The 26,517-nt window shown below is 36.6% G+C and overlaps 1 protein-coding gene across 1 annotated transcript in view; it reads right to left on the reverse strand.

The window, feature by feature from the left end:
- PDHX (pyruvate dehydrogenase complex component X) overlaps positions 1 to 26,517 on the reverse strand; it is a 76,223-nt gene that overhangs the window by 35,388 nt on the left and 14,318 nt on the right. The window contains exons 2-3 of the mRNA XM_012452337.3: positions 20,424 to 20,504; positions 4,443 to 4,543 (exon numbers count right to left, since the gene is read on the reverse strand). Of these exons, the coding sequence (XP_012307760.2) occupies positions 4,443 to 4,543; positions 20,424 to 20,504 (182 nt within the window). The remainder of the gene's footprint in view (positions 1 to 4,442; positions 4,544 to 20,423; positions 20,505 to 26,517) is intronic.

Consider the following 26,517-nt stretch of genomic DNA (forward strand, 5'->3'; position numbering starts at 1 on the left):
CAAATAAAATTTATTTTTAATTGAACTCTTTTTTTTTTTAAAAGAGTGCCACCATGAAGCATGAAACCAAAATACAATGGACAATGACACATGACATACTACCATACAACTTGAATATATAAGAAAAGATAAAATATGGCTGATTATAATTCCATTTAAAGTCATTAAAATCTCTATATGAATTTAAGATAATTTCTTCAACTTTTTCTATTCCCTTAGTGCAGAGATCTTTTAGACTTAGTAACAGAAGAGTAAACAATACTCTTTGCAAAACTGGGTTTAGAAACCAAGCAGACCTCTGTTACTGTTCCCTCTCCTCTCTGAGTTAGCACCATGGATATACTCTGATCTACCAAAGCATTTGGAGCTAAGGACACCTCAAATGCCAGAGTTTTCCTATGCATTCGGCTTGTTTGATCAAAGCCCTCTCTTACTCTTGTGCCAATGATTTCTTCATATTAAATGTAGGGTTCTTACACATAGCTCTATTAACTTAGAGCTCATCGATGCTGAAATACTGAATGTCAAGTCCATCATTTCAAATATTAGCCTTCTCTCCCAGTTGTGTACAGACTTCCTGAGTTTCAACGCTGGCTCCACCACTTACTAGTTATGTGACATTAGTAAAGTTTCCCTATCTCACCATGCCTGTTTTCTGAGCTGTAAGATGCAAATAATAATAGTAGCTATTTTACATTGATGTTATGAGGAATAAATGAGTTACATGTAAGACCCTTAGAATAGCGTCTGGTAGCTAGTAACTTGTTTTCATTTTCAGTTTCATTGTTAAAGGTATTATTATTGTTGTTGTTATTGCTGTGGTGGTGTTTTCCTTCAAATTATAGATTTTTTAAAACAATACATTCAACAAGGATGAAGATTAAACTACAGGGGACTGTCCCCTTGGTATGGGTTAGAAATTCATGCCTAAAAGTCCAGCAGGTGGCTGGCAGCACTAAAAGGCAAACATCAACATATATGATAATGGGTACTAGGGCCTGTGACAAACTATTTCTTCATCTCATACAGAGGCTGATTTCCATCCCTCAAGCCCAGGTCACTAGTGTGAGGCCTCTGTACTAGAGACATTCTCACAGCTTATCCAATGAATCACCTGCAAATATGCTACAAACAACTCACCTAAGCTCATTCATGTACACAAGAATATGAGATGCAAAACATTTTCAGCAGTATGTCCAACAGAGAAATTAAGGGGGTTCACTCCATTAAAGGTACAAGGAAATATTGTCTGTTTTAATTTTGATATTTAAAAATTCGTACATTAAGTAATTATTAAAGTGTTTTTATTCTTTAAAATAGAGCAGTTTGAAAGCTACCAAGAGACTACTGACAGAGCATGTGCAGCAGTTAGTGGAGATGACCTGAGTCACATGACTGACTTATCTGGTTCAACACTATGATTTTCCATCATGGTTTGAACCATTATACAGTTTTGAACTGTTTTTATTCTTCAATGTATACTGTTTATCTTATACACACAATGAACTTTGGTTTATAAGGAAGTACATAAGAAATACTGAAAATGAAAACTCATGATAAGCTAAAATGCAGAGGGGAAGAAGAAACATTCATTAAGCTCTTGAGTAATGGCTGCCTGGCTTTCAAGTGCCAGGCACTGTTCTAGCACAGCATTAACTCATTTAATCCTAACAATCTTCTAAGGTAAATACTATTATTATTCCAATTTATAGATGAGAAAATTGAGGCATGAAGAGGTTATATAACTTGCTCAAGATCACAAGACTAATATGTAGCAGAGGGAGGATTTAAATGTAGTCTGACATCAGAGATGGTATCCAATGTAACAATATAATCCCTACCAAATCAGTAATTTACCAAATCTGTAAATTATATCCAACAGATCAAAATTATCATGCAGCTCCTCAAGACGGTGCTAGTATCTTTAAAAAACAAGTTAAAAAGACATAAAGTGGATATACCAATTTAGCTTTTGATTCATGGGGAACATAAACTATCTTTCCTCACAATGTGTCATAACTATTCCAATATGAAAAAATCAGAGTTGAGAATATCTTCCATTTAACAGAATCTGTTCTGAGCTTTGAGAGGGTATTTTCTCAATTAAAAATATCATTGTTTAAAAAGAAGAATCAATTGAAGGCTCCACAACTTCAAATTTCAACCATAAACTTTCAAATCATTAAAATGCAACTTTGAATGGGACTGTGGGCAACTTAATGAAAATATAAGGGTGGGGAAGGGGAATCTAACAAATACAATATTTAAAAATATATTATTTAGAAAAATACCAGTGACACAGTATTTGAATGAGATACAGTAAAGAAACCAACTGAATAATGTGAACAGTATCGAGAATAATTATTCTGCTGTTTTTAATCTCCAGATGATCAACAAAAAAAAGTTTTTTCAAAAAAATTTGCTTTAATACCCATGGATATTAGATTTTAGAAAAAATTCTATTTTTGAAAATTGTTTTGAATAATGGTCTACCAAAAAATCTATCAATAAACATATTGCTAGTCAATAATTACATTTCAAAAATTACAAAAGTATAAATAATTTTAACATCTTTATACCCTTTTCACCCTCACAAATATCCTAGTTGGTATGCCAAATTATATAGCAACCTCAAATATACTGGAAGTCAAATCAGAGAACCTCTAATAAACCCTCCAAATATGTCACCCTAAGATTCTACTTCATTATCATTTAAAACAGTTGCTGTCCAATTTGCTAAATACTAACTTTAAGAATAAACTGATGAATTGATCTCTAAGTGTATAATGATTGAAGTGTTTTTTTTTTTTTTGTATAACAATTTACTAGTTTTCCCCCCATAAAAGTGCAACATCGTGTTGTGAATAGAGTCTCAAATATTATCCAAAAAGCATGTGGAATAATAATAAAGCCACAAAGCCCTAAAATATATGTACAATCTTTTCTTTGGCAAGAAAATAGCTATGCCACTAAAGCTGCTATCAACCATATCCAATCCCACTCCCAACCTTTTTCAGAGCTTAGGGGGCAGAGGAATTGGCACTGCTTACCCACTGACATGGTTAGCAATTTGAAATGCATTACTAAGCAGCTAAATGGAAAATGCTATCAATTCTGGAAGATTTCCACAGCCAAACAATCCAGAATTGAGGCCAAGAACACAGCTTGCCAAAAGCAACATAATAAAATGTAGCTGGGATTATTACACGGTAATCCAAGCAATCTTTTTCAACATGCTGCATAAATTAGTCAAGAAAATATTTTTGGTATGAATATTTCTATTTTCCCAGTTACAAATGTACAGAAATTTTAGCCTTTGATTCGTATTTCCTACAAGGAAGTTAACTATATTATCAATATGTTTCAACCTGGAATGTTATATCTAGTATCTAATATTAGAGATGACAGGTAAAGGAAGTTTGACATATCAGAAGTTAAAAACACAACATAAGTGGCTAGAAAAAAAAGGAAAAGAGGATTTTCTATAAGAAAAACAAAAAGCTGTCTTTATATTTGCACCTAATTAGAGTATAGCATTCTGAAGTATAGTCTTTGAATAGAATATACAAAGGAAGGTGTTATATCTATGCTCAAAGCAGAGGTAAGTTGATGCCTCAGGACTAAAAGCACATCCACAAGGGAATGCTAAGGGACAGGCAGTTCATCTGTACAAATCAAATTGGAGAGGCACAAATGGATACTTATTATCCAGTTGCAACCAACCAATACAAATTATTAGGCAAACATACAGACTGACTTGGGGGCTAATGGTCACCAAAAGCTAAAGAAACAATTGTAATAATGGGAAAAGCAACATTTATTGAGCAACTGGGTAACAATTGGGTAAGTTTTTGAGATGAGCGTGTATGTATTCTCTCAATCTTCCCTACTGTTCCATGAGGTAGGTATTATTATCATCTCTACTTTAACATGAAGAAAAAGGGCACAGGGGTTGAAGAATTTGCTAATCATTATATAACTAATAACTGGCAGAACTTTTTAGCTATAATATGAATCAGTCAGTGGGGTGATTCCAGAATCCACAGTCTTAATCTTAGCTGCTCCACCATATTATCTAGTAAATGTTCTGGAAGTTAAGAAACAAACATGCTGGTTGGCTCAATCAGGGAATATGCCATATAACGCTAAATAGTCATGTTTTTACCATATGTAGCTCTAAGCATTTTATTTCACTTACTTTTCACATAAGCTCTAATATTCCATTATAAAAATAATACACATTACAGAAGATTTAGATACAGAAAAATAGTCTATTAGACCTTAACTCTAAAACATTTTAAACACTTGAATTAAAAATGTATTATGCAGTAGACAATACACATTAAAAATAAAGAGGCAAAAACAAAACGTAAGTTTACTATAAGGAACTTTATACTCAAGAAATTTTCATCCTGTTGAAGAGAATTAAAATAAAAACTTACCACAATTTTGGCCAAGATTCCATCATCACTTGCATCTAAGGTAACCACAGCTTTGTCAGTCTCAATTTCACATAATGCATCTCCAGCATTCACTGCTTCACCTACAAAACAAGACTGGGTTTGTTCTGTTTTTTAAAATATAAATACTGCTATGTATATATGTTATACAAATAAAAAATAAATACCAAAATATTCCATAGCTATTTCTGGGTTGTAGAAATACAATAATTCTCATTATGTGTGGGGGGGGGTGTGTGTGTGTATGCTTTGCTGTAGTTTCCAAAAGCTCTATAATGAACATAAATTATACATGTGATAATAAAAAAGCTATTACAAAGATTATTGAGCATGTCTCAAAAATAAAATCAACTTTAAAGACAATAGTAAAAAATGGATATTCACCTCTGAACAAATCAATTCCAGACTCCATATCCCCCTTACTTTTTCAAACATTTTGACTATTATTCCCTGAAGAAAAGTTTTACAATTAACAGTACTTCTGGGTTCACATCTTAGGGCAAGTTAAAAAAAACCTGTTGGCAGCACATAGTTTGAATGAACAAAATATAAAAAGAGAAAATCAAAGACACAACTGAAGTCAAATACGGACCACTTCTATGCAACAGAACATATCTGGAAACTCAAAAATATTGAGGAAGACCTGAAGTTACAGACTTATTAGCTTCTGGATCTAGGAGCAGGTTTGGAGTAAAGAGGGAGAAAGAGGTACAACAGTTTCCTTTGGGGATTAAAGGGAACTAAAAGTAGCCTGTTGGGTACAGAGGACTCAAATCAGATTCACTACTTGAAGCTACTAAGTCAGGGTTCTTCTACTCATAACATGAGGCTGATAAAATGCACAATCAAAACCTATTGACTGAGACTATGATTTTAGTCAGAAACCATGGGTCTAGGAAGGTAGGGACCAGAATACTACTTCAATACCAGGAACAAAGCCAAGTCACCCTCTGGGTCCAGAACTTTATCTGCCAATATCCCCAATACCAATTGCAAAATTCCTTGGGTGGTAGAGGGGAGCAAGGGAGGACTGTGTAGGAGGGAAGACATTAAAACATAAACTTTCCACTTAAAAGTAAATTGCAAAACAAAGTTCTAAAACACATGAAGAAATCAAATGCTAAGAAAGCAAGCCACAAAATCAATAATTGTAACAAAAATTCATTTCAGAAGCAATTTATCTAGTGCAATCCATCAAAGATTGTAAAGTAAGTATCTTGAGGATGTCCAAAAACATACATGAAAGTAAAAGATTCATCACAAGAAATTTAAAAAAAATAGTATAAGGTAGAAAGAAAAAAACTAATAAGTAATCTTAAAAATGAAAAGTTAAGTAACTGAAATAAAAAAAACAAAAGAATATATTCTAGACAAGGAATAGTGAAAGTATGAATTAGTAAATTGAAAGGTAGCATTAAGGAATGACCCAGAATTTCACACAGGCAGACAAAAAGATACAAACATTAAAAAAAATAAACAGAAAAGAGCAGTTAAGTGACAAAGACTGAGGCTGCAATGTTTGCTAATGGAGTTCTGAGGGGAGATGCTGGAGGCACTGGTGAAGAAGCAATACATGAAGAAATAGTGGCTGAGAATTTCCCCAAACTGGAGATGTATACCCTCATTATGAAAGAGTTTAGAATGAGTTTAGGATAGGTGTACTGACTAGCAGGAGGCATACAGGATCTGTATACCTTGCTAAGAATGTCGTAAATCTTGATCTAGGTGTGGGAATGTGGGTATATATGTATATAAAATTTAATTGAGCCTCAAGTTTATGCAAGTTATAATGTGATAAAAAAGTTAAACAGAGAAAAGAGTGTTAGACTATATAAACATGAATCCATATTAGATACACTGTAAAGAAACAGCATACTATCAATGATAAAAACATAATCTTTTTAAAAGCTATCAAAGGGGAAAAAAACAGACTACCTCAATGGAATGACACAGACCGAGAGCACACGTCTCAGCAGCTGCAATAAAGGTCAGAAAACAATGAAGCAGTATCTTCAAAAAGCTGAGGAAAAATATCTGTCTAAAATTTTATATGCTGCCAAACCATCATTTGAGAATGGAAGAGAAGTATTCTTTAGATATATAAAGCTAAGAAATTTTACCACCTATTAAAGATCTCTCTAAAAAGCTCTTACAAGATGCAGTTCGTTAAGAAGAAAGCTGATGCAGATGGAACCCACGGAATACGAGAAACAAGTTATTGTGAAAATTACTAAAATGTTAACTACTAATATTTTTAGAGTAATGTTTGAGGGGTTAAAAAGTATAAAACTCAAACTAGAAAACAATAAGATAGTTAAGGAAATGTTTAGATGGTAAAGCATCCTAATAACTTTCATATATTCAGTTGGTGCAAAAGTAAATATGGTAATTTTATTTTTACCACATTACTTTTAAAAGTATGGCAAAACCTACAATGCCTATAATAGGAGGAAAATATTGAATAACATTATTATTGGCAAAATTTAATTTAAAATTAAAAAATATATATAATCTACAGTAAAAAAAAGCAGAGGAAAAATAGAAAATAAGGTGATTATCTAACTGAAGGCAGGCACATGGAAAGAAAAAAGCAGAGAATAAAAACAGAAATATACAAAAAAAATGGTAGAAATAAGTCCACATGCATCAGTAATCACAATAAATACAAATGGATTAAAATCACCCATTAAAAGTGGAGATTATCAAAATGGATACAAAAATAAAATCTAGGTAAATGTAGCTTACAAGAGATAGCCCTAACATAAAAACAGAATAAAAAACAAGGGGATAAAGAAGATATAACATATAAATACACCTCTTCACACACCAAAAATAGCTAGAATAGCAATATTAACAGGGAAGCATCATAAAAGAATATGAAAGAAAATCTAAAACACTAAATTAACAAATATGCTCTCAATGTTCACAGTATAGAAAGTACTTCATTGTGTACCAAGATGTTCAAATTGATAGTTATATCTTCAGGGAAAATAATTCAGAGACACTAATATATGTCATTTTAAAAAAAATTTATATGTTATATATTTATTTACCACCTAAAAGGTCCCTCGTCTAACCCCAAAGAGATATCCCTAGTCAACAAATATTTATTAAAAATATATTGGGGGCCGGGCGCGGTGGCTCACGCCTGTAATCCCAGCACTTTGGGAGGCCGAGGCGGGTGGATCACGAGGTCAAGAGATCGAGACCATCCTGGTCAATATGGTGAAACTCTGTCTCTACTAAAAATACAAAAAATTAGCTGGGCATGTGGCGTGTGCCTGTTATCCCAGCTACTCAGGAGGCTGAGGCAGGAGAATTGCCTGAATCCAGGAGGTGGAGGTTGCGGTGAGCCGAGATCGCGCCATTGCACTCCAGACTGGGTAACAAGAGCGAAACTCCGTCTCAAAAAAAAAAAATCTATATCTATATCTATATCTATATCTATATCTATATCTATATCTATATCTATATATATGGGCACTGAGGATACAGCAATGGACAGCAATAACAACAAAGATTTAAGATTCCTGACCTCAAGAAGTTTGCTTAGTATCCAGTGACAAGTAAACTGGAAAATACAGCAGGATAAAGTGAAGTCAGGATGCTTTGGTAATGTTCAGGAGGGGCATCTAATTTAGTTTTTGGAAGGTGAGAAAAGGATTCCTAGAATAAAATAACCACCTAATCTGAGCCTGAAGAGGTTGGGAGGAGACAATCTGTAAATGGCCAGTGATCCACTAGAAGGGGGTATACTTATAGCCCTGGAGGCAGAGAGATCAGGAAACTTCAGAGGAACTGGCAAATAGTACAGGAGAGAAGTGAGGAGAGATTAAGATGGTAAGATATACAGGAAAAGACCAAAAATGACCTTTGTATGTCATAGAGAAAGCTATAGTGTCAGATTATATAATCTTACATACTTCTTTAAATGGCAGATGTTTTAGTGGTTAAAACAGATTGTATTTCAAAAGGGAAAAAACCACACCCTCATAGGTTTCTGCTATAATCATGGGAGAAACTATAGAACTAGTCAACCCAGCAATTAAATACCTTTCAGATGTCTAGAAAATAGATTCTAGCCATAGACAAATTAAAATGATGCTATATCATCTGTGTTCATCAGTATTCAAATTCCAACCACATTTTAAGAACTATAGATTTGACTTCAGCCATATAAGTTTCTCTGAGTAACGACCTACATAATTTTGTTCATATTCCAGATTCCTATAGGTCTAATTAATTTAAAAATCACAAATTGCATATAAAATATTACATTACTGCTAATTACTTTTTAAAATTCTGATTTTCTCTATTTACTAAACTATGAGCTTCTTCACAATAGGGACAGGACACTTAAGTGTTTTATATTCCCATCCCCATTCCTCAGGCTTCAGGCCAGTGCACAATACATAGTGAATTTTAGATTAAAATGCTTTAGAAAAAAAAATAATAATTTCACCAATCCTTATTTCCTCATGAGGTATATATCAAACCGTACTTTACATTTCTTTTGGTTCTAACATTTGATTTGTAGTATGCTTCTAATACTTAAAAAGATGGCCTTAAAAAAAAAAACTATACCTATATCTATTCACGTAACACAGACATACATGTTAGATATATGAGAATGACAAGGGAGAGGGGAGAGGAGAAAAGCAGGAAGAGAGAGAAAAAAAGAAGAGGACAAAAGAGAGGGAGGCGGGTGAAAGAAATACAGAAAAATCTATGTATTGCGTGAACTTTACCAATAAACCACAGGGAAGTTTTAAATACATAGCAACACTACATATGGAAGCATTACCTTCAATTAATCAAGGAAACACAGTTCTATTTTTCAATAATCAAATATCATGTAAATGCCAAAAGAAAACTCTGAGACCAAATAATAAGCCATGAATATTCCAAATCTACTGATTTCAGCAGTGATAAAAAATTTAGTGCTATAACTTAGACTCCTTGGCAAAGTAGTTACAAGGAACCTCTCCTAATTCAGACATGAGTTTGATTCCAAGCTCTGACAGTAGTGATCTTGACCAAGTTACCTAATCTCTCTGACTCTCAGGAAAATTTTAAATGTATAGATATATATATTTTTAAAATCATGGGCTGGAAGTGTTAACACTTCACATACATCTTTAGGTAACACTTTACAACATCTCCAGGTAAAAATTAAATGTTAGCTATACAACCATTTAGAATAAAGACACATTTATTCCATATTCTGTCATTTCTACCACAATCAAGACAGATTTATTCCACATTCTGTCATTTCTACCAGATCATTCAACAAACATTAACGTATAAGGCATTGTACTAAGCACTGGGTATGAAAACAACAAAAAGAGAAGGTTCTGTCGACAAGGAGTTTAAAGCGGAGAAGAGTGGAAAAGACTGAGCAGCTAGGATAGAGGCTCCTGGACAGCGTGAGGGTGACAGATGGCTTCTCAGCTGTCGGGTGCATAGCTGATTGAAGAAAGATATGGCAGCCCTGGGGTGTTCCTGCACCAACTTCTTGTGGTCCATGTCAGTGGTGGAAGTGGAGCGGACCCGGAGCTAGAGTGCGGGCTCCAGGAGGGGCAGAGGCCCGCCCGGGGGCCGCTCCCCAGCACCGACACCAGCATCATCGTCCTGTTCCTTTGTCCAATGGGCAACTGCCAGAGCTGAGGACTGAAGTATACAGAAGCTTCCCTTTCTCTTTTTAAATTCTAGATAGTAAGTATAGCCTTAGTCAAACACAGTTAATGGTAATGTTTATTTTATTAATGGAATAAGTCCTGAGGCTTTCACAAAATAATTTTGTTTTGCCAAAAATTAAGAATAAAAGTCTTTATGTAAAAGGTATGCATGGTGGTATAGTGGAAGAGAACTAGTTTTTATCTGTAAGACCAAGTTATCAGATCAACATGAACATTAAAGAAAAATTCCTCTTCTTAGTGCTATGTTGAACCACAATGACAACATAATCAGAGAAAAAAATAATTCAACTGTTTACTCCACAAATATTTACTAGCTGCCTCATGTGAACGACACTGTGTGAGACACTGGTAAAAATAGTAATAAAATAAGACAGACCCACTTCAAGAAGTTCCTAATCTGACTGAAGAAGAGTACAACAAGCAGGCAATGCCAGTCCCATCCAATTAGTACCTACAGCAGAATGGGAACATAGGAGGGACCCCTAGTCAGTGTCTGTTGTCCCTTTTCACTTCACACACACACAAAGAAGGATAATATTTGCATGGCCCAAGAAGCGAGGCAACCTGGTTGCTAGGCCAGTTGAGGTCCTACCCTACCGGTTGAAGGCGTGAGTAGTAGTAGTTTGAGAAGGGGCCTGTCAGACAAGGTCAACCGGCCACATATCCCTCTGGCCTCTTGCATTAAGTCTAGTAGCTACTGTATTCGACAGTTTAACGCAGAACATTTCCATCACCACAGAAACTTCTACTAAATAAACCTATTATCTATAATTCCATTCACTAATTTTAAAATTCTGATAATACAAATATTTAGCAATAAATGTAAAAAGGCATAATGATGACATATAATTTAGTAATAAAAGGAATGAACAGCTAGTAAATGCTACAACATGGATAAACCTTAATCATGTTAAATCTGAAAAAATCTAGTCACAAAAGACCAAATATTACATGATTCTATTTATATGAAATGTAGACAAAAGGCAAAACTTTAGAGGCAGAAAACAGATCCAGATTGTCTAGGGCTAGAGATGACGGGAGAAACAAATGACTGCAATCAGGCAGCAGGATCTTTGTTGGGGTGACAGAAATGTGTTCTAAAGCTGGATTGTGGTATGGTTGCACAATTCTATATATTTACTAAAAATCATTGAATACTTAAAATAGGTAAATCTTATGATATAAATTATACCTCAATAAAGCTGTTAAAACCATATGTACACCAAAAAAAGGAAGCTATTTGTGAAATGCACTTTTCAAATTTTCCATTTCAGCACCACAAACATACACATATTCCCAGAAATAACAGAACCAAAGTGTCTTCTACAGGAGAACCCAGAGACCCATATAACTCCCTAGTGGCACCTAGTGACATAGGATAAGGCTTTCTTCAAAACAGTTTTATTTTTGAATTTTATACAGTAACAATACATTAGACATATTGTAAGACTTTCACAAAAACTATTTGAAATATGAAAAGTCCCTTGTCTCACAACATAAGGAGTGCTCACAAAGAATGACAGTATCTGAGGGATACTAGAGCAGCAGCAGCAAGCACCACTCCTAAGCATGCTTACTACATATGTTCTAGGGCACTATTGTGGCTAAGTGCTTGATGGAATTACCTCAGCCTGGTTTTGTTCTATAGTGCTTCATGGCAGATCAGAAAAATCTCACATATTTTGAGGGAAAAACCAAGGTTTTTCATAACCTCAAATATTCTCTTATGAAAGGGAAACTAAGATTTTTTTTTTCCTTTTTGTTAATTTAACAGATTTGAGCATTTGGTTGATTAAAAAAATAAACTAGGTCCAGTTTAAACTGAAAATATCCGAAGCACATCCCCCCTCCAAATAAAAAACTTGTAATAAAATTGCAGAATGATAGCTCATTTTGCCTTTCAAAAGATTTTGAAATTGTGGGTGTTACCTAGCACTTTCATAGTGTTTTCTGTAATAATTTCATGAAATGTTTTCGTCAATCCTCTGACAGAAATGAAGTATTCTAAAACTCATTGTAAAACTTATTTTCTTAGACTCATTAGTTCAACAAAGATGGAAATAATGTATACGCTATACTACTGCATATTTCAGTGACTTAAATAAAGAAAATGAAAGTGAGTTATCATAGAATTATTAATCCAGGATATTCTGTACCTTCAATTTCATCTAGTTCAACTCACTCCCAGGTAGTTCATGGCAGAGTAGGAATCCCAAAGGAAAAATCATGATTCCTGAGCCAGAGTTTTTTCATTGCACCCTTGTCTCCTTGGTGTAAAACATCACACACACAACACACACACAGACACACCCACACCCACACATAGCATTAGTAAAAGAAGCTATGAATTAGTCTCAGGTTTTTGAGAAAACTTAATGGTTTCTAAGACTGAACTGCTGTTCATTAAATGTTCTCAAATACCTAGTCTTTGCTTAGAAGTAAACTAGATTCATAATTAGATGCAACACTATCATTTTTCATGAAAAATATCAATCTTCTTAATGTATAAAGGTCTAAACTCATTGTTTTATGGTGACCACACATTTAAAAAGATCTTAAAAATCGTACAAACAAAAAACATGGTTAATAAAATAAGAAATATGAAAACTATCATGTCAGAATATAAATTTGTTTTTAACATAAAATGATGGAACCAAGTTACCATAAACATACCAAGAACCAGCCATGTGTACAGTACATAAGTGTTAATGAATAACAGCAAATTATACTCAAAAGATCACAAACCACAAAGGTGATGAGCTTAAAAAAGAAGCTAGTTAACTACTAAGAACCAAGGATTAAAACTGCTCTCAATTATTTACTGTGTTTTGGTAAAAACAAATTTCCCTTCGGTTGGTAGAACACAGAATTTTAAGAGCAACATTCAGGGAAACATGCTCCAGGGACCCTGGCCTGTCTCACATGAAAATAGCACACTGTAATCAAAAGGAAAAAAAGAACAGAATAATGAGACCATATGTCTCCTGGCTCTTTATCTTACCGCCCATATTCTAATGGGTGTGGATAACTTATTAGATTGCCAGTGAGCTGGAAATCTGAAAGATAAATGTGGCCCAAGAATCTCCTCATCTGCTTACCTATAAATTCTCAAAGTGTGAAGAAAGTTAATCTTTTAAAAATAATCCTGAAAGACTGTGCTGTGTCTGAATCATTATTTAATGACATCAACACCCCCTGTCATACTGAATATGGAAATAGCCAAAGCTCTATAATTCATTAGAGAAAAGAAACCTAAAAATAGATTCCAATTGATTACATTATTTATAAAGGTAAAACCTTCTTAGATACTGACAATTATTTTAAACGATGGCAGCAGCAATGCAGAGCCAATTGCTCAAAATGCTTTCCAGTGGAGTACTGGCTCTTTCATTTACATTACACATATCTTTCTTAAATTCTAAAAAATTATCTGCCATTGTTTTTCTTTGAAAATTACCTCTTCCCCATTCCCTCCTTTTTCTCCTTCTTCTGACATTCCTATTGGATTATTGGATAATTTTCATTTTACCGTTCACGTCTCATCTTCTCTTTCATATTTTCCCGTGCCGTCTCTATGTGCTACATGCAACCTAATTTCCTCCAGTTGTCCTTCCATTTACAAATTATTCATTCAGTCCTATCTAATCACACTTCAGCCCACTCTTGAGGTTTTGGGGCTTTTAATTTTAGGGACAGCATTTTTCATTACTAGAAATTCTATTTATTCTTTTCAAATCTGCCTGGACTTTTGTAATTCCAATTAACTGAAGTTCTTGGGGTCCAGCCCTGTTACTTGTTATGCCTACTGACTTTCACTCCTAAAAGACTTCTTCCACATACATTATTAAATGTGGGATTGTGACTTTTGATAAATAAGACTTTATCTGCAAATTCTGTGTGATTTGGATTAGAAGCTGTATTCTTCCAGAATAATGGCTTCTACCAGGTAACCTACCGGGACAATCAGCCCAGGCAAACTTCACTTCTACCTGGGGGTTCCCAGAAAATGCAAGTACTATAAATTTGAGCCTCAGGAGGACTCTTTAGGGAAGCAGGCATTCTTATTCCACATAGGTTCAAAGTCAAGCAAATCAATTTGCCTGTTATCACATGGCATTAAATTCCATCCACATGCTGCTGACCCTCAAATTTGTCTCCAAGCCAAACTTCACTCCTGAACTTCAAACCCTATAATGAATTGTCTATTGAACACCTTCCCCTGAATGTCTAATAAGCATCTCAAATCTTACCACATCCACATCTGAAGCTAATTCTTGATTCCCTTCCTCACTTCTTCCACCCACCACCACCAAAAAAAAAAAAAAGAAAGTCAGCAACTCCAGCCTTCCAGCTCAGGCCTAGTGGTGCTCGTGGCCCAAACTCTCATTCACCACTCCAAATGTGGGGACACTTGGTGATTTCCTTTCTCTGCATTCCAGCACCACTTAACATTGAAAGATTTACTTATAATATTATGTCTGATAGTAAGCAGAAGCTTTACCCCATCAGTTTAGATGGTTGCATTGATTAGGAGTCCTTACTGTTGGCTTTTCAAGTGGGAGCAGGCAAAGGAGGCTACTTTCTTTTTTTTTTTTTTTTTTTTGAGACAGAGTCTTACTCTGTCTCCCAGGCTGGAGTGCAGCGGCCTGATCTTGGCTCACTGCAACCTCTGCCTCCTGGACTCAAGCAATTCTCCTGCCTCAGCCTCCCGAGTAGCTGGGATTACAGGTGCCGGCCAAAGCTAATTTTTGTATTTTTAGTAGAGATGGGGTTTCACCATGTTGGCCAGGCTGGTCTCAAGCTCCTGACCTCAAACGATCTGCTTGCCTCGGCCTCCCAAAGTGCTGGGATTATAGGTATGAGCCACTGCTCCCAGCCAGGAGGCTACTTTCAATTGCCTATTGTTATCTCTTGATAACAGACTACTCTTAGGGTCTGTTCCTTTCAACACAATGCTACTAACAGGACTTAGAAAAGCATGTAGAAACCACTTCCTGGCCAGGCATGGCGGCTCACACTTATAATCCCAGCACTTTGGGAGGCAAAGGTGGGCAGATCACTTGAAGTCAGGATTTCAAGACCAGACTGGGCCAACATGGTGAAATACCATCTCAACTAAAAATACAAAAATTAGCCAAGGGTGGTAGTGCTCGCTTACAGTCCCAGCTACTTGGGAGGCTGAGGCATGAGAATCATGTGAACCTGGAAGGTGGAGGGTGCAAAGGTTGCAGTGAGTGAGATCGGACCACTGCACTACAGCATGGGTGACAGAGTGAGACTGTCTCAAATAAAAAAATTTAAAAAATTAAAAAAAAAAGAAACGACTTCCTATTAAGAAACCATGAATGTGGATATATATTGGCTTTAGGATAAAGACCCCTCACAGACTGACAAACTGCAGATTGGCATTCAAGATCCTTTCCCATAATCTGTGTGATCTTACAGGCATTATGCCCTCAATGCAGCCAGACCCACCTGCTGTTTCAGTGACATCTTTCTTCCAAGACTTTACCCATGTTGTTTTTTACCTGGAATGTCCTCCTTTCTCACTTTTAAAAAAAGCCCATTTATTCTACAAGGACCAGTTCAAATACAACCTTATCTACAAAGTCTTCTTAGATTCTTGTCCTGTACCCTGCTTTTGGCTTACTCTCCCCTCTGCTGATACCTTTACTAATTGACTACTTACAACACTGCAGTTCTATTCCAATTACGATGTTAGTCATAATGGGAAGCGCAAACATTAACAAACTCAGACATATTTCTCACTGAGGAATAGAATTAAGTGATATGTCCAATCGGACTTGGTTGGGTCCATCAAGGACCAGTTACGTTCATCTGCATAACCTCACTGCACCATACCTCCTAACCTCCATAATGGCTCAACCCACAGCAATTTTTCTTGCCTTTCCTTATACCCCAGACTCCCTCAAAGAAGTGAGGCCTTGTTCCAAACTCCCAAGCTCATTTGGCTAGGGTTCTCAAGTAAATACTTGTCGGACCTCTTTCTGATCCCCACACCTGTCATTAGTGGCAAAAGTGATGATATGAAAGGCTAGACCTCCTAGAATCACAACACAGCCCTTCCAGACTCTGGTGTTTCTGCCTGCTGCCTAAACTCTTTTGATGCTATTTTACAAGCATTAGACTGGATCAATCAATACCAGCATTTGTGTAAGTGACATCTGTGCCCACTAAATCACATTAGGATACCCTGAAGTCCTTGCTAGGGCTAGTCTCTGGAATTAAAGAAGTCCACTCCAGGCCATGTTATTCATTCTCCACTTGCTCTTCCCTTCTTTCTTTCCCTTTTTAACACTCGATTTACCATTGCTCCAGGTGAAGCATAATAATGGCTGTGGGGAACTCATCCTGTCACCTATAAATTCTCTGTATTTCTGTCTAACAATTTCTAACAGGTACTGAAGATTCATCCTATTTCCTCCACAATAGCTTAACCGGATACAGAATGAGTCAAAGGCACAGAGAAAGACAGCTACATAGAATGCTAAAAGAGGCTATTCAGTGACCAATACCTGGAGGGGTGACTCTACCACTACACATGGCAAAGGAAAAAGGAGTTAGGAAAAGAAAGTAGCTGCCAGAAAAACAAGTCCCTTTCTTCAGCTTCCTTCACATTAACTGTTCTTCTGTCCTTCTGTATGAGCACTGCAACGTACTCACCTTTTATTCATAGTCTTATTTTCTAAGCACGATAGTAGGTACTTAACATCTGGCAAAATGGTTCCCAGAAATAGTGATGGTAATACAGCATTATAAATGGTATTGTATCAAATAGTCTCTTAATAATATCAATATTCCAGTTCATCTGGTACTTCCAAAGAGCTAAACAAAGAGTAGTTTCTCACCTCAAATTATATCCTGAAAGCATTATGTACAACTTTTTTAAAGTATACTTAAAAAATTTATACATTAAGTTTCAAACTGACAAAAGTGGTGAGGAAAGGTAATGAAGCCACATATACCTTTTACCTCACTTATACAACTGCCAACTGATTCATGACCTATCTCATTTTAGTTATACCCCTCCCTACCCTCTCAACCTTTACCAAGGTTATTCTGACGCTAATCCCAGAGATACTGTCATTTTATACAGAAGTATTTCATCTCATATCTCTTATAGGTAAGATTATTTTTAAAAAATAATCAAAATATTATTAAACCTTTAAAATTAATAATTCCTATGCTGGGTGTGGTGCCTCGTGCCTGTAATCCTAGCACTCTGGGAGGTCGAGGCAGGAGAATCGCTTGAGGCCAGGAGTTCAAGACCAGTGTGGGCAACACAGTGAGACTCGGTCTCTACAAAAATATAAAAAACTAGCCAGGTATGGTGGCACACACCTATGGTCCCAGCTACTCAAGAGGTTTAGGTGGGAGAATCAACCTGAGCCCAGGAGGTTGAGACTGTAGTGAGCAGACATCGCACCACTACGCTCCAGTCTGGGCACAGAGTGAGACCATGCCTCAAAAAAATAAAAATTCCTTAATATCATTAAATATAGATTCCTTAATATCATTAAATATAGATAGCCAGTTTTCAAATGTCCCCATCTGTTTTATTTCCTTGAATCATAATTAAAATAAAGTCCCTACATTGGCACTGGTCTCAAATTTCTTGTATGCTATAGGTTCACCCACCCTCCTTCCCCAGGCTCCTCCCTGCCACCCTGAAAGTTATTGGTTGAAGAAACTGGCATGCAGAATTCCTCAGTCTAGTTTTTCCTGATATGTTTCTCATGGTGTCATTAAACACGTTATATTTTCCCCTGTATTTCCTGGAAAATGATAGTTAGAGCTCCAAGCTTGAGCGTACTATTTTTTGACAAGACTACTTCACAGCGGGAAGCATGTAATATCTGGTTATCTCTCTTTTTGTGATGTTAGCAGCTATTAATGATCACTGGCTATACTATTTCATTAGAGACTGCAAAGTGGTGATACAGTGACATTCTATGATTCTTCTATTTTTTAAGAACTGTAATATGCTAATAATGAGAAACTTCTCATCAATTATGTGGTTACTCAGAGCTATGGTTCATACAGCAGAAGAGGCAGAGAAAAAAGCTTGAGTCCTTCCATTTATTACGTTTTCAAATGAGTTAATTTCTTAGTACCCTCTAAAGCTAATCAATTATTATTAATTTTTTTCCTTTAGTATTACTGTGAACTTAGAGTTCAAATATATTTAATGTATTGAAATATATTCTGTTCCACTGAGGAATAGAATTAAGTGATATGTCCAATCAGACTCGGTTGTGTACTTCAATACATTAAATATATCATCCTTATTATCTTTAGTGAACCTCAACTATCTTACCTCTGGCTCCTAAGTCCTTTAAGATGCGCTCAGGAGTTTTTGACAGCTTCCTTGCTTTCTGAACTGACAAGATATTAAAAGCTTATCTGCACATTTCCTGCCCTAGACTTGCAAGTAGCTATTTTCCAAGAAGCCTTCATTTACATTAGTGGGAACTGATATTTAGAGACTACAGTCTGGGTTCTAGGGGAGCAAACTGTGACTGGATTGGTTCTTGTTTCCAGGCATTGCCAAGGGAAAGGGCTAGAAAATTCATCGTTACAGAGTGTTTCCTAACCTTAGCCACTTTTACCTGCTTCTCCTTTAAACTACACTAAAAATCCAAGTTTCCAATGATATTATCTTAACCACTTACTTCCTTTATCCCATAGAATACACATAAAGTCTTAGAATAACAATACCAACATAACTAGCATAATACGATGACTCTAACAGTTGAGGATTACGCTTTTGGAGATGCTTTGTCCTTCAGTTAAAATCTATTGGGGGATATAATCAAATATGTGACATTTGAAATAATGCCCCTCTTTATGGTTATGTAAGCAAATTGAGAGAGAGAGAGAGAGAGAGAGAGAGAGAAAGAGAGAAAGAGAAAATGAATTAGAATCACCGGTCTCATTGTTTCAATCTTTAGAGCTTTTTTACACTTTAATTTTGTTTTATAATTATGCAAAATATGTATATGGTCCCAAAGTCAAAGAGACAAAAGATATATTCAGTCAAAGAGATATATTCAAAGAAGACCAGCTTCCACTTTCTCCCCCACACTCTTCCCTCCATTACTTTGTAGATAACCATCTATTGTCGTTTTTAAAGTTTTATTTTATCCTTCCTTTTTAATTTCTTAAGTATTAGCACTGCCACCTCTTTCTTTGATAAATAATATATACTATACTCACTTGTCTGTACCTTGCATCCTTCACTGAAGATCACTCCATAGCAATATAAAGAAATGTTCGTCATTCGTTTTTACAGTTGTGGATATAGTAAAAGCTATTTGCAATTATTTTTCTGTAAACCGTCTGTTCATGTATCTTGCCCACTTTCTTGCTGAGCTGACAGTCTTAGCTATCTTTTGGGGATATTAACCCTTTGTGATAGAAACTGCAAATACTCTTGTTCAATTTGTCATTTTTTTACTTGACATATAGTTTTAGCCATATAAAAGTTAGTACTTTTATAATCAAATTTTACTTCCCGTATTAAAATCTGGAATTTGAGTTATGGTTAGGGTATTTATTCCACTTCCAGGTTGAGAGGAATTCAAAACTTATATAGTTTTATTTTTAGACACTAAGTGTATAATTCATTTGTAATTTATCCTTCACGTATGAATAAATCTAACACTGTCTTCCTTTATTATACACTTAAATTCCATGTGCAACTGCCTCTATTTCTTTATTCTCTACTCAGCTGCACTAGTCGGTCTTTTAAGCACCAATCCCACAGTTTTAATTAAAGATCCTTATTACTATGTTTCAATAATTAGCAGGGCTACAACCCTCCTTTGCTGCTCTGCTTTTGAGGGTTTTCCTTACACTCTATTTATTTGTTCTTTCCAATGAAATTTATAATGAACTTGTCTACCTCCAGGAACACACAGGCACACACAATCATGATAAAGTTATAAATTAAGGAGAACGTCAAAATTATGATGTTGAAACTAAAAGCTAGTATAGGTATAAGGACTTACACTTAGGGGAAAAGCCTTAAAATATTTTTTACCATTCTGTGCTTGTGTAAGGATACAGGCTGAATCCAAAAAACCTTTGCTACATTATCATGGAAAATTTTATTTAACCAAACTTACATTAACTACCAAAGAAACACAATTTATATGACATAATGTGTAATAGGACAAATAGAAGGAAAAACAAAATAACCAAATAGCAAAGCACACAGGACATTAGGAAGGTACTTCCTCACCTTCCTTTTTCAGCCATTTCACAATGTTTCCTTCTTCCATTGTGGGAGACAGTGACGGCATTAGTATCTTAATGGGATCACCTGAAATTGAAAAAAGGAAAGATTAGCCACAATAAATAATGTACCTCATGAGGCATCAATATAAGTTCAAGTAAATTAACGTCAAATTCAGTTTGAAAAAGAAGGTATTCCAAAGTCTAAAAGATTCCCAACTGGTAAACTAAGTGTCCAGTAAATAGTATGGAAACATAAAATTCAATTTTTTATAACAATAAAACTGTTTTTTCAAATATTTGAAACTGTTTTCATAATCCCCCAGTGGTCTATGCATCTTTTCAAGCCAGGTGCTTACAAGTCAAAAAAAGAAATAGAAAAATTGATTAAGGACTGATTTAGGTTTCACCTCTTCCTTTCCCTTTTGTCTCTGCAAAAAAAGACTTACAGGTAAAATCACCAAAGAAAAAGGCAAATAAGAAAACAACAACAACAACAACAACAACAAAAAATAGCAACAACTACAAAAACACAGTTGATGATCTACAACAGAATAATCAAGATCAGACTTTAAGAAATTGGCTGTTTTTATTTTCCTCTAGTATTATATTATTCAAGATTCAAAGGTTCCTACTAATAAGTGTGAAAGGAAAAGTCTGCCTTGTCAAGGATGAGGAGGCAAGAGAATTTAAGTGGTTAAATTAACCTCACATTTTGTTGCACACCACAATTCAACTGGGGATCCAGAAAAGTAGACCTCAAACCAGAATGACCTCCCAGTGAAACATAACTACATTTTCCTTAGGTATCAAAAAAGGAAACACTATATATTTGTCCAGCTACACTTCCCAATCCACCGTCCAGGATCACATTCTAGAGCAACACAGCTTTTAGATTACAATTTACTAATAAAATACCATGGCAACAAATACATCCCCTGTAGTTTTCCACAGACCCTATTCGCTCCTCAGATAATTCAACTCTCCAGACCCAAACAAGCAAAACACTGTAGCATAGCTAACATAATTCAAATATGGAAGAACAGAGCTTCTTTTGTCTCCACTGATCTTTTAGGGTTAAAAGCAAGTAAATTTAGCACTAATGTTAAATGAGAATAAATATTTCTCCTGGGAAGCTGAAGAACTTGTACTGCATTTTCAAATGGAGATTTCCTATAGCTTCACAATAAAGGTGTGTCCACCTCTTTGAAGTAATTAGGAGAAAGTTTCTATACCTCTCCCTTTTTCCTTCACTCTTCTCTGAAGGTCTGGAGAAAGAATGCAAGCATGCATACCTGCCCCACTCTCTTCCTTATTTTAAGAACTTCCCGATTATAGACAACCTGCAGTTTCCCCTCAGCTCCTCCATCCACGTGCTAGGCACACATTGCCCTGCCTTTCAAAGGCAGCTCCACAGGCCCACCTCTCTGTGCTCTTGCCATCATGGCCCACGGATATGTGTGTTTGCTTTGTACACACACAGTCTCCCTCTCAAGCAGAAAATTCAAAGTCTAAAGTAGGGTTGTACTAAGAAGCCTAACCTTAGAATGCCACACATCTAAGTCACATTTTCCAATCCAATGTAACCAACAGCATTTGATCTCCATCTGTCTTACTCTTTCTCTCTCTCAACTGGCACCAAATTCTAAAAAGGCTGGAAAAGTAGAATTATCACTCCCAATGCCCCAACAACGACATAGCCCAAACCAAAGTCCAAGTCAAACATGCCCATTTCATCAATGAGAAAACCACAATTCAGAATGATTACAGGATGTGAATCTGCATGCTTAACTCTCAAAGTTGTGCTAACTTTACATCTCATGTTCCTTACAAATATGGATCATCAGTTAATTACTGGTTGTTGATAGCCTATATTCACTCAGAAATCCAAATATAGCAAACCAGACATATCAGATCCATGTGAGCACTCTTCATATGTCTAATCAAATATCCTAATAGCCGTTTTCCCCACCTTGCACATGTAGAATTCCTGTATTAAAAAAACCACTTTTGCCAAAGGAGGCAAACCACTTAAGCCAGGAGTTTGAGACCAGCCGGCCAACAGGATGAAACCCCACTCTATTAAAAATGTAAAAATTAGCCAGCCATGGTGGCACATGACTGTAACCACAACTACTTGGGAGGCTGAGGCATGAGAATTATTGGAACCCGGGAGGCAGAGGTTGCAGTGAGCCAAGATCACTGTACTCCAGCCTGGGCAACAGAGCAAGGCTCTGCCTGAGAAAAGTAAAACAAAACAAAAAACCACTTTTACTACTGACAATGAATATTTCAAATGCATAAGAGAACAGGTTATCTCTAAGAGCACCATTCATTGAAAAACAGGAGGAAAAATAGCCACAGCAAGTTTCCTAACTCCTAATCATGAAACAGTTATTTTGGAAGATGCTAGAGAACAAAGGTCATCCAACTCCAGTCCACAACGACTCTCAATAACTGTAGCTGCAATAGTTTCACTTAATTCCCAAGCTACCTCTAGTTGAAATGCTAATTATAACTAGAAGATAGCTTTATAAATCTTTTGCACTTTTTGCTTAGTAAAATAAGTCCTTGTAAATTAAAACAGGCACATTAAAATATTAAATAGGTAAAAAATAATGCAAACTACTATGTACAACCATAATGTTTGTCTATAAAGCACTGGATAAATAAATTCTTGAGTGAACTAAATTTAGTGAAGTGTACTTAAGGAAAACACACACACACACACACACACACACACACACACAGGGAAACTTATAACACTACTGATGCATCTCCAAATCCAAATCATCACAATCCTACACTTAACTGCAAGAACTATTAAAATGTGCATAAAGCTGGGGACTTCCGCCAAGATGGCCAAATAGGAACAGCTCCTGAGCACAGTTTTCAGTGAGAGAGACGCAGAAATAGAGTGATCTCCGCATTTCCAACCCAAGTACCAGGTTCATTTCAATGGGACTGGTTGGACAGTGGGTGTAGCCCAAGGAGGGCGAACCAAGGCAGGGTAGCTGCCCCACCCGGGAAGTGCAACTGGCCTGAGGATTGGAAACTTTACCCGCTAAGCACGCCGGTTCAGATACTGCACTTCTCCCATAGCCTTTGCAACCCACAATCCAGGCGAATGACACCGGGCTGAAAAGCGCCACGAGTTACCAACACAGATCTGAGCAACGGCTCCAGCTGGCCCAGCACTGCGAGTTGTCCACACAGATCTAGGCGGAAGTTTGACTAGCCCCTAGAGCACACCTGCAGAGCGGATCTACCTACCCCCAGAAAGAGGGACAGCCTAAAGCAGGGAGACAGGTAATAAGGCTTGGCAGGTCCCACCTCCACAAAGACCAGCAAACTGAAGCCCTCTCACTTGAGAGTTTCGCAGCCAGCACATCAGTTCAAGCTCAACGTGGGACAATCCAGCTTGGTGGGGGAGAGGGGCATCTGCCATTGCAAAGCTGGGTCTAATCTCATCTGTGTAAACAAAGGCCAGAAGAAGCCTACACAGCAGCCAGGCTGAGTCCGAGGCAACCCAGCAGTGCCTCTGCAGGCAGACAAGGGACAGAGTGCCTCCTCAAGCGGCTCCCTGACCCCTGAATAACCAAAAAACGCCTCATACAGGAGAGCTCTGGCTGACATATGACGGGTACCCTTCTGGGACGAAGCTACCAGAGGAGATGAGGCAGCAATCCTCGCTGCACCGCAGCCCCCGCAGGTGATTCCCAGGCAAGCAAGGTCTAGAGTGGACCTCCAGCAGTCCTACGGCAGAAGGGCCTGTTAGAAGGAAAAATAAAAAATAGAAAGAAATAGGTTCAAATCAACAGAAAGAATGTCCACTCAGACACCCCATCCAAAATCACCAACTTCAAAGATCAAAGGTAAATAAATCCACGAAGATGGGAAGAAACCAGCACAAAAAGGATGAAACCATCAAAGACCAGAATGCCTCTCCTTCTCCAAGGGATCACAATTCCTCACCAGCAAGGGAACAAAACAGGATGGAGAATGAATTTGATGAATTGACAGAAGCAGGCTTCAGAAGGTAGGCAATAACAAACTTCTCTGAGCTAAAGGAACATGTTCTAACCCAATGCAAAGAAACTAAAAACCTCAAAAAAAGGTTAGATGAAATGCTAACTAGAATAACCAACTTAGAGAAGAACATAAACGACTTAATGGAGCTGAAAAACACAGCACGAGAACTTTATGAAGCATACACAAGTTTCAAGAACTGAATTGATCAAGCAGAAGAAAGGATATCAGAGATTGAAGATCAGCTCAATGAAATAAAACGAGAAGGCAAGATTAGAGAAAAAAGAGGGAAAAGAAATGAACAAAGCCTCCAAGCAATATGGGATTATGTGAAAAGACCTAATTTACACTTGATCAGTGTACCTGAATGTGACACAGAAAATGAATCCAAACTGGAAAACACTCTTCAGGATATTATACAGGAGAACTTCCCCACCCTAGCAAGGCAGGCCAACATTCAAATCCAGGAAATACAGAGAACACCACAAAGATACTCCTCAAGAAGAGCAAACCCAAGGCACATAATTGTCAGATTCACCACAGTTGAAATGAAGGAAAAAATGCTAAGGGCAGCCAGAGAGAAAGGTTGGGTCACCCACAAAGGGAAGCCCATCAAACTCACAGCAGATCTCTTGACAGATACTCTATAAGCCAGAAGAGAGTGGGGGCCAATATTCAACATCCTTAAGGAAAAGAACTTCCAACTCAGAATTTCATATCCAGCCAAACTAAGCTTCATAAGTGAAGGAGAAATAAAATCCTTTACAGACAAGCAAATGCTGAGAAATTCTGTGGCCACTAGACCAGCCTTACAAGAGCTCCTGAAGGAAGCACTAAACATGGAAAGGGACAACCAGTACCAGCCACTGCAAAAACATACCAAATGGTAAAGACCAATGATGCAATGAAGAAACTGCATCAACTAATGGGTAAAACAACCAGCCAGTAACAAAATGGCAGGATCAAATTCACACATAACAATATTAACATTAAATGTAAACGGCCTAAATGCCCCAATCAAAAGACACAGACTGGCAAGTTGGATAAAAAGTCAAGACCCATCGCTGTGCTGTATTCAGGAGACCCATCTCACATGCAAAGACACACACAGACTAAAAATAAAACGATGGAGGAAGATTTACCAAGCAAATGGAGAGCAAAAAAAAAAAAAAAAAAAGCTGAGGTTGCAATCCTAGTCTCTGACAAAATGGATTTAAACCAACAAAGAACAAAAGAAACAAAGAAGGGCATTATATAATGGTAAAAGGATCAATGTAACAAGAGCTAACTATCCTAAATATACACACACCCAATACAGGAGCACCCAGACACATAAAACAAGTTCTTAACAACCTATAAAGAGACTTAGACTCCCACACAATAACAGTGGGAGACTTTAACACTCCACTGTCAATATTAGACATATCAAAGAGACAGAAAATCAACAAGCATATCCAGGACTTGAACCCAGATCTGGACCAAGCAGACCTAATAGACATCTACAGAACTCTCCACTCCAAATCCACAGAATATACATTCTTCTCAGTACCACATCGCACTTACTCTAAAATTTACCACATAATTGGAAGTAAATCACTCCTCAGCAAATGCAAAAGAATGGAAATCATAACAAACAATCTCTCAGACCACAGTGCAATCAAATTAGAACTCAGGATTAAGAAACTAACTCAGAACTACACAACTTCATGGAAACTGAACAACTGGCTCCTGAATGCTGACTGGATAAACAATGAAATGAAGGCAGAAATAAAGATGTTCTTCGAAACCAACAAGAACAAAGGCACAACGTACCAGAATCTCTGGGACACATTTAAAGCCATGTCTAAAGGAAAATTTATAGCAATAAATGCCCACATGAGAAGTGAGGAAAGATCTAAAATTGACACCATATCATCAAAATTGAAAGAGCTAGAGGAGCAAGATCAAAAAAATTCAAAAGCTTGCAGAAGAGAAGAAATAACTAAGATCAGAGAAGAACTGAAGAAGATAGAGACACAAAAAATCCTTCAAAAAAATCAATAAATCAAAAAGCTAGTTTTTTGAAAATATCA

Source organism: Aotus nancymaae, unplaced genomic scaffold (assembly GCF_030222135.1).
Source record: "Aotus nancymaae isolate 86718 unplaced genomic scaffold, 86718_ANA_hifiasm-v0.15.2.pri h1tg000059l, whole genome shotgun sequence".
In the NCBI taxonomy this organism is placed as follows: Eukaryota; Metazoa; Chordata; class Mammalia; order Primates; family Aotidae; genus Aotus; species Aotus nancymaae.